General features: G+C 38.2%; 1 protein-coding gene across 1 annotated transcript; it reads left to right on the top strand.

Annotated features, from left to right (window-relative positions):
- The first annotated feature begins 2,074 nt into the window (after positions 1 to 2,074).
- On the top strand, positions 2,075 to 3,241 carry LOC120132499. Its single transcript, XM_039149242.1, has 5 exons — positions 2,075 to 2,207; positions 2,310 to 2,434; positions 2,518 to 2,736; positions 2,855 to 3,013; positions 3,131 to 3,241. Exons 1-5 carry the CDS (start codon positions 2,075 to 2,077, stop codon positions 3,239 to 3,241), a joined length of 747 nt encoding a protein of 248 aa, XP_039005173.1.
- The last annotated feature ends 6,827 nt before the right edge of the window (positions 3,242 to 10,068 follow it).

Raw genomic sequence — 10,068 nt, 5'->3', positions numbered from 1 at the left:
ATGCAATAGTTCATACTCCGGTCAGAGGTCGAAGTCAGGGAAAGTCTTTCGGATCAGTATCCAGGAAAATAGTGTTCGACCTAGCAGAGCCTAAAGCCTGCAGTTTCAGAGGCCAGATAACCAGCTGTAGTGTATGCTACCAGAGGTCGGGATACAAAGATGAGCCAGAGGTTATTGCAGGTATTCCTACGTATCGAGTTCAGTATCCCGAAACCTTCAGATTCTGATTGAGGAAACAAGTAATATTGTTATTGTTACGGTTACGAATCCTGTAGGACAGTCATGTTTGTGAATAAGGTATTTCGACATTGTCCTCTGGAGGTTCAAGGTGAAATTTTTCTTGCCGACCTTATGGAGCTTCCTTTAGGGAGTTTGATTTAATTCTGGGGATGGATTGGTTGAATAAAACATAAGGTCCATTTAGATTATGAATACATAGAGCTAATTTGAAGACTTCTGATGGTCAGATTGTTGTGTTAATTGGTGAACGTTTGATGCTATCTCTCAAATATAGTTTCAGCTATAGTAATTGATCGTATGGTCTGGAAGGGATAGACATTTATTGCTTGTATTTTAAACACTAAAGGTTCCTTGTCCACGATTGAGGATATTCGTACAGTTAGTGAGTTTTCTATGTCTTCTCAAAGAGTACTAGGGTTACCTCCTGATAAAGGGTAAGTTCGAGATTGAGACTTATACTGGATCTGCACTTTTTTCCATGCCACCCTATCGCATGGCTCCAAAGGAACTTAAGGATTCGAAGTTCAGTTGCAAGAATTATTCGATCGAGGATTTATCAGGCATAGTACCTCACCTTGTGGAGCTCCAGTTCTGTTTGTGAAAAAGAAGGATGGATCGTTGAGGCTATGTTTGACTACCGAAAGTTGAACAAGATGACGTTAAGAATTAATACCCACTACCCAGGATTAATGACTTATTTGATCAATTGCGTAGCTACTGTATTCTCTAAGATTGATCTTCGTTCGGGGTATTATCAGTTAAAAGTTAAAGGTTCTGATGTTGTGAAGACTGCCACTCACACTAGATATGGCATTATGAGTTTTTGTGATCCTTTTGGTCTGACGAATGCTCCCGAACTTTTATAGACCTAATAAATCGTGTGTTTCGACCATAATTGGATCAGTTTGTAGTAGTATTCATTGTGATATTCTATTCTATTCCCGAATTGAGACAGAGCATGATGAGCATTTAAAGATTGTTCTGCAAACTCTGAGAGAGCATCGGTTGTATGCTAAGTTGAGCAATGTGAGTTTTGGCTTCGAGAGGTCATTCCTTGGGCATATTATTATGGAAAAGGGTATTCAGGTGGATCCGAGCAAGATTATTATCGAGGGCTTAGAAGGTCTCTAAGATTCGTAGTTTCTTGGGCTTAGAAGGTTATTATCGACGTTTTGTAGAAGGGTTCTCCATCATTAATACTCCATCGACGAAGTTGTTGAGGAAGAATGTCCCGTTTGAATGGAGTGAAGCACAATAGGAGAGTTTTGAGAAATTAAAGGTGGTTTTGATTCAAGCTCCAGTGTTAACTCAACCTGAGCTCGAGAAGGATTTTACAGTGTACAGTGACGCTTTACACTCCCGTCTTGGCTATGTTTTGATGCAGGAGGGTAAGGTAGTAGCTTATGTATCCCGTTAGCTGCGCCCGCATGAGTGTAATTATCCGACCATGTTTTGGAGTTCGCAGCAGTGATTTTGCCTTACAGATCTGGAGACACTATCTTTATGGAGAGAAGTGTTGCATTTTTACTGATATAAGAGCTTAAAATATCTTTTGACCCAGAAGGAGCTTAATTTGAGGCAGTGTCGTTGGCTAGAGCTTATGAAGGATTAAGATACGTGATTGATTATCATCTTGGTAAAGCTAACATCGTTGTAGATGCTTGAGTTGAAAAGCAATAACTGATTTGAGGTCCATAATGGCCAGGATGAATTTATTTAATGATGACACTCTATTAGAAGAATTACAGGTTAAGCCAACCTTGGTTGAAGAGATCAAGGCAAAGCAATCTCTTGATAGCTCTTGCTTTTCATTTATGAGCAAGTGGAGTAGGGAATGACCTTTGATTATGATGTTGACCAAGATGGAATGTTATGCTTCAAGGGTCGATATTATGTGCCTGATAATGCAGAGTTGAGGCAAGCTATCCTCTGTGAGGCTCATAGTAGTACATATGCTATACACCCTGGTAGAAATAAGATGTACCGGAATCTGAGATAGATATATCATTGGATCGGCATGAAGAAAGACATCTTTGATTTTCTGGCTAAATGTTTAACTTATTAGCAAGTTAAGACAGAGCATCAACATCCGTCAAGGTTGTTACAACCTATCAAGATTCCTGAGTTGAAATGGGAGCGAATTACCATGAATTTCATTACTGGGTTGCCTATGAATCCTTCGAAAAAGGATTCAGTCTGGGTGATTGTTGACAGACTTACAAAGTCAGCTCACTTCATTCATGTGCCGGTAAATTATATGTTGGATAAGCTGGCTAGGTTGTATATCTTAGAGATCGTCAGATTGCATGGATCTCGTTATCTATCATTTCTGATCGAGATCTGAGATTTACTTCGATATTCTGGAAGGCACTGCATATGGGTCTGAGTACAAGATTGGATTTTAGTACAGCATTCCACCTGCAGACTGATGGTCAATTAGAGAGTGTGATTCATGTTCTAGAGGATATGTTGTGGGGCTACGTGATTGATTTCATGGTAGCTGGGAGAACTTTTTGCCTTTGGCTGAGTTTGCTTACAATAACAGCTACCAGGCCAGCATTCGTATGGCACCGTATGAAGCACTATATGAGCGTGTCACACCCTGATTTGTTAGACTGAATTACATGATAAACGAACTTTGGGTCCTGCGTTAGGACACGAGACGGAGGACACAGTCAGATTGATCCATGATCGCCTGAATGAGGCATTTGACAAACAGAAGTCTTATGCTGATCAGAGAAGGAAATATATCCAGTTTGAGGTTGGAGATCAGGTTTTTTTAAAAGTATCCCCATGGAAGAAAGTACTGATTCGGGTGCAAGGGTAAATTGAGTCCAAGATTTATTGAACCATTTCGTATCTTGAAGAGAATAGGATCTGTTGCTACTAGCTTGAGTTGCCTCTCCAGCTTAGTCGTATTCATGATGTCTTTCACGTGTCAATGTTGAGGTTATATCGTCCGGACCCACTCACATCATTCGGTGGTAGGATGTTGAGTTGAGACTAGATTTATCATATGAGGAGGAACCTGTACAGATCTTAGATCGAGATGAGAGAGTGCGGAGGAACAAGTGTATTCTTATGGTAAAGGTCTAGTGGAGTAACAGAGCTCTTGCATATGCTACCTGGGAAATAGAAAAATCTATAAAGACCAGTTTCCATCTTTAAGGCAATATCACTGATGCTAACTCTAAATCAGGGTTAGATAATTACACTCATGCGGGCACAGTTGACATGACGCATAAGCTACTACCTTACCCTATTGCATAAAAAAACAACCAAGACCGGAGTCTGAAGCGTCACTATACACTGTAAAATCTTTGTCGGGCTCAGCTTGAGTCAACACTGGAGCTTGAGTCAAAACCACCTTTAATTTCTCAAAACTCTCTTGTTGTGCTTCGTTGCATTCAAACGAGACATTCTTCCTCAACAACTTTGTCAATGGAGTAGCAATTATGGAGAACCATTTTTATAAAATATCGATAATAACCTGCTAAGCCCAAGAAACTACGAATCTCAGAGATATTCTTGGGTCGCTTCCAACTCACAATAGCCTTAATATTCTCGGATCCACCTGAATACCTCTTGCCGAAATAATATGCCCAGGAATGACACCTCCTAAAGCCAAAACTCACATTTGTTTAACTTAGCATACAACCGATGCTCTCATAGTCTGCAGAACAATCTTCAAATGCTCATCATGCTCTGCCTCGGTTCGGGAATAGACCAGAATATCATCAATGAATACTAATCAATATGGCCGGAACACACGATTCATCATGTCTATAAAAGCTATGGGAGCATTCTTAGCCCAAAAGGCATCACCAAAAACTCATAATGCCTATATCTAGTGCGAATGACCGTTTTTCGCAACATCGAAACCTTTAACTTTTAACTGATAGTACTCCGAACGAATATCAATCATAGAGAATATAATAGCTCATCGCAATTGATCAAATAAGTCATCAATCCTGGGTAGTGGGTACTTTTTTAACCATCATCTTGTTCAAACTTTTGGTAGTCAATACATAGCTCGCGATCCATCTTCTTTTTCATAAACAGAACTAGAACTCCCAAGGTGAGGTACTATGCTTGATAAATCCTCAGTCGAATAATTCTTGCAATTGAACCTTCAACTCCTTAAGTTCCTCTGGAGCCATGCGATAAGGCGACATGGAAACAGGTACAGATCCGGGATAAGTCTCAATCTCGAACTCTACCTCTGTACCAGGAGATACCCTGGCAACTCCTCCGGGAGAACATCGAAAAACTCGTTAACTGTACGAATCTTCTCAATCGTGAACAAGGAACCCTTAGTGTTAAAAATACATACACTAAAAGTCTCATATCCCTTCTAGACCATACGATCAATTACCATAGCCAAAACTATATTGGAGAGATAGTCGCAACGTTCACCAATTAACACTATAATCCGACCATCAGAAGTCTTTGGATTAGCTCTTTTGTATTGACAATCCAAATTGACCTTATGTTTATTCAACCAGTTCATCCCCATATTTAAATCAAACTCCTGAACCTCCAGAAGACAATGTCAAAATACCTTATTCACCAACACTAATTGTCCTACTGGAGTCGTAACCGTAACAATATTATCAGTGTCCTCAATCGAAACCTGAAGGTTTCAGGATACTGAACTCAATATGTAGGATTGGGTAGAGCTATTATCAAGTAATGCAAAGTATGGAACATAATATATGGTAAATGTACCTGCAATAACCTCTGGCTCATCTCTGTCATCCCAACGTCTGGTAGCACACACTAGAGTTGGCTAGCTGGCCTCGAACCTGCAAGCTTTAGGCTCTGCTGGGGTTGGGCACTACCTTCCATAGATGCTGATCCGGAAGGCTTTCCCTGACTATGACCTCTGACTTGGGTATGAACTGATGCATGCGAACGTGCAGGAGTCAGAGTAGTTGTCCACTCAGATGAAGTTAGATGTGGACAGTCCCTTCAGAAATGACACCACTCGAACCACACTGGTAGCAAACACCCTTATTCTTACGACACTCTCCTCTGTGTCGATTACCACAAGGGGCATAAGGCAACCCAGAAGAACCACCTCGACTAACAACTGAGGGTAAAGACGCTACATGCCTGGAATGAGTATTGCTCTTATAAGGGGATGAAGTATGAGTCCTCTTTCCTGACTGTATAGAAGACTCAGTAGGGCCAAAATGACTTCCTAGATCACTCTTGATCGACACGCTCTCTACCAGGAGGTAAAGGATCCACATCCTCAGCATCTTTCTCTTTGCCTACCAGCACATAAAAAATCTCATCCTGGTGGGTCACAACCTGCCTATGCAGCTCATATCTGAGTCCGAGAGCAAACTTACGGCATCTATCTCTCTCAGTGGGAACCATACTAATTTCATATTTTAACAGTTTCAAGAATTCTATCTCGTACTCAGAGACTGATATATCATCCTGCACCAAGTCTTGGAACTTCTATTGTCTCTCAGACAGATAACCCTCACCCAAAAAACGCTTCTTGAAGCGCTCTTTGAAGAACTACCAAGTCAAACGATCAACTGGGATACTACTGACTACTGACTCCCACAAAGTGTGGGTATTCCCATCTAACATCGCAACTGCACCCATATATCTCTTAACTGGGTCCAACCCAATTGATCCATACGTCTTTCTGTATTATAGAGCCAATCTTCAGCTTTAGTAGGAGCTCCACCAATCAAACCTCTAAAAGTCCTGACCCCATTAGCTTTCAGAGTATGAGAAATTGATACCTCAGGGACAATACCAATAGCTGTAATTGTACTCTGAATCAGTTACAGAAACTGCCTACCAAGAGTCTCATCAAGCACCACTCTAATAGGCTCAAAACTAGAGTCGGGAGCTCCCCTGATAGGATTCAACGTATCTATCTTGGGAGCATGTAGCGGGTCTATAACAATGTCTTCAACTGGGTCAGAGAATCGAACAACTCGACCTTGCCCACGGCTAGGCCAACGACCTTATATGACACTCATTGACAAGGATCTCTAATTCACTAAAAAAGGTATAGTTAAAGTTAGATTGGCACTAGAGTACTGGACACATTTAACTTGTAAAAATGGGTGACATGGCCTTATAACAATTTTATAAAGCGTTTTCAAAATAGTTTACAATTTTATGGGGGACCCATTTACAATTCGAGGTTTAAAAACCACAAGCTCTAATACCAATAAAATGTAACCCCATAAACCCAGCTTATACGTTTCGACTAAGTCTAGTGAATTACTTTAAAATTTCTTAAAACATGTTTCTAAAACGTTATTTGATAATTTAAAACCTTATTGCCATTAACATTTATAAAAGTAAAATAATTAACTATAAAAGTTTAACTCGTAATTATAAAACAAGAAAAATAATTACATAAAACAAAACATGTCATAAACCTGAAGTACAATAGCAAAATCCGTAAACATCATCATCATCATAAAATGAGTATGTCAAAACAATGTCCATGTCACATAATTAAAAGCGATTCTGAAGATAGAAACATTACAACAAAAAGTTATTCTATAATGTGTCGATCCTCGTAGTGCCTGAATCTGCCTATCCACACGTATCTGGAAGGGGGAGACAGTTTGAAAAGTGAGCTAGGGCTCAGTGTGACCTATTAGTGCAATAAAAACATTATATGGAAAATCATCAAGTAATAGTCCAGTAAAGTATTATGGAAATCTTGATAAAATATAAGATATTAAATCACATAATATACGCTCCTCCCTTACACCATATGTAGTTTCCCAAAACTGCGTCCATAGGGCAACCTTATACCCATTGGTATAAGGAGCCAACCTAAGGGAACATCTTAGGGCCTGAAGGCCTACTCAAGAGTCGCCTTAGGTCCGTAAGGATTTACCATCTTGATCAAGGTTGCACCTTCATACTATAGCCTACCCAGATAATATCATGATAATATATTTCATATAACAAGAAAAGATTTACGTGATCAATATTCGGTAAAATAATACCGTCCAGTGAAAACAATCATTTAAATATCACACATCGTTCCATCATAGTTCATGAACCATCATCCATTAAATCATAAATTTCAGTGATATATATATATATATATATATATATATATATATATATATATCAAACCAGATAAAACCTTCAAATAGCACATAGGGAACACACCTCTTAAAATAGGACACACATTAAACCTACTGAGTACCAGCCTCGTCATGCTCTATTATAGTGCTCGAACCTAATTCATATATATCAGAGTTAATATCGGGGTAATATTTTAAATCGGGTATTCGAAAAGTTCATGATTCATACGAGTGACTATCGACTCTCGTAGCCTAACAGATTGAGAAGAGCTGGGTCGAGCGGTCAGATAAGTCTCTAGTACATTCAAACAATAATAATTTATCAGTCCCAAGTCTTACTTTAATTTTTCCAAAATTAAAACATTCAATTACTTAAGCATATTTGGGTTTGATGGTCAATTTGGAGGCTTTCAGGTTCGAATTTGGAAAAACGAAATTCAGAATCGGACTCAGGACGTCGAAAAACATAAAATATGACTTTTCAAAAATTTTGACTGTTTGCTCAACACTCAACGGGCGGTCAACGATCAACTAGCAATGGTGGACCGGGTCACATCGGGTCGGGCAGGCTGGTCGGACACGGATCGGGTCGCGCAGTCCATTACAGTTTGTCCACCACGCGGTAAAATTTCCCCACTTGCAAGGGGGCGCGTGCGGCGGCCTAGATGGTCCAAAAAATTCTACAAAAATTTCTAAACCTATTTTATGGGATTTTGAGACACCTACCAAGCTCGGTTCACAACTTTGAATGATGGAGCGATCGATTTTAAAACGTTTGAAACTTGAACTTCCTCACCCCTCACACGTTGGCAACAATGGAGACAATAACGAAACCGGTGGATTCAGAACAATAAAAGGAACACGATGGTGCGGGAGGAGTCGAAAATGGAGTAATAATCGACGATAGATCGACGATTTTCATGGCGTTGGGGTTTAAAAACTTAGAAACATTGCATTGAAATTTACGTGTTAGGCGGCGTTTCACGACAAGAGGTTTGAGGGGTTTTGTTTACCGGTCGACGACGAACCAAATGAGAGTGGTGGCGCGAGCTGGAACGGCCGGACAACAACGAATTTGGTCGTGGAAGAAGGTTTGGCGGGGGAGGAAATTTTGGGGTTGTTTGGCTTTATTTCTGGTTTGTAATCAGAAACCAAACTTTAAACATATTTAATTTTTATGTGCCGACACAAAATGGGCAAATTTAAGGCTAGGTCCCTGAATTTCATCAACTTCTAAAACAACCTACATGTTTTGGAAATTTTTAATTTGGCCCTTAAATTTCACCAAATTCATTCAATTTTCATTTTTTCCCAGGTTGTGACAACGATGAAAAGTATCGATACTGATGCAAGTAGTATCTATATTGATGTGGAGGTATCGATACCAACAGAAAGATATCGATATTGTAATTGAAAAATGGATTCTAGAATGAAAAAATGGTATCGATACTGAAGGGAGTATCGGCATCATAGTATAGAAGTATCGATACCATATGAGGGGTATCGATACCATTCAGTCTGAAATTTTATGTTAAGATAAAATTTAATAGAATTCAAATTAATAGTACTTTTGAGTATTATTATGTTGGATAAATGTTAGTAAGTATACTAACATTTGTATTATATGTGTGATTATAGATCGTAATCAAACTCTTGAGTCAAGAAGATAGAAAGGAAAGGATAAAGTCACAGAATAGTCGGACATCATTGAGGCACACCAAGTGAGTGTATTTATTATGTACTTATATGTTATGGTAGTCATAGATGTATTTTGTTTAATGTATATATTGCAATTTCCGTATTGGAAATATGTGTGCAACCCCACGAAATTCATAATGAATTTATTAATTTCTGTATTGGCACTATGTGTGCAACCCCACAAAATTCATAATGAGTTTATGAATTTCCGTATTGGTACTATGTATGCAACCTAAGTAATTCATAATGAGTAGTTTGTGAATTACCGTATCGGCACTATGTGTGCAAAACCACACAATTTATAATGAGTTGTAATATTCAATTTGTATTTTGATAGTTATGATATACTTATGTTTTAATTACGACATTTAGGTGCAACTCATGTACCATACATTCTCATTCGACATATATTTGGGAAAATAAAAGGATAATTTGATAGAAAAAATACTGATTGATAAGTATGTTGGACATACTAAATATTGTTTCGCAGATTATGTGAATGAAACTTGATTTACCAAGCCAACTTTATGTATTATTATGATTTATACAATTTAATTCATATTTTGATATTTTATGATAATTTTATTTTGATTTCACCTCATTATCATTATGCCTCACTAAGTATATACTTAGTGTATGATTATTTTCACATATAGGTAAAAGCCAGGATTAGAAGTAAAGAGTATAGAGCAACTCCAAGCATCAAGGAATATACTACAATATCAGTAAGACATCCTATGATGGATTTTTTACTCAATTTAGTGGCATGTACTTATGAATGTCCTATTAGCTCTATTTAACTACTTTGGAAACTGATTTGTAATAGATCAATTGAATCGTTTCATGCAAATTTTAAATATGGAAGATATGAACTAATATTACTAATTTGAGTAGACGTGTTTAGTATATGTATATATGAAATTGAAGAATGTCTTATAAACTATATTTTTAAATTTGTTTTATCTAAAGAAACAAATTTTATTGGTTTTCCATGTACTGAAAATGTTTCAAAAGTTATGTGACATATGTGACTCGTGTACGGAAACGT

The sequence above is a fragment of the Hibiscus syriacus genome, unplaced genomic scaffold (assembly GCF_006381635.1).
Source record: "Hibiscus syriacus cultivar Baekdansim isolate YM2019G1 unplaced genomic scaffold, ASM638163v2 tig00001728_pilon, whole genome shotgun sequence".
NCBI lineage: Eukaryota > Viridiplantae > Streptophyta > Magnoliopsida > Malvales > Malvaceae > Hibiscus > Hibiscus syriacus.
The sequence above is the reverse complement of the archived record's forward strand: the minus strand, read 5'-3'. Positions and strand labels throughout refer to the sequence as shown.

Bases quoted from the DNA above. Each gene is read 5' to 3' on its own strand.
- LOC120132499 (XM_039149242.1), top strand. From the start codon at position 2,075: ATGACCTTTGATTATGATGTTGACCAAGATGGAATGTTATGCTTCAAG. The intron at 2,737-2,854 runs GTAGCTGGGAGA...CTGATTTGTTAG, and splicing joins GCTACGTGATTGATTTCATG to ACTGAATTACATGATAAACG. The intron at 3,014-3,130 runs GTTTTTTTAAAA...TGTTGCTACTAG, and splicing joins AGTTTGAGGTTGGAGATCAG to CTTGAGTTGCCTCTCCAGCT.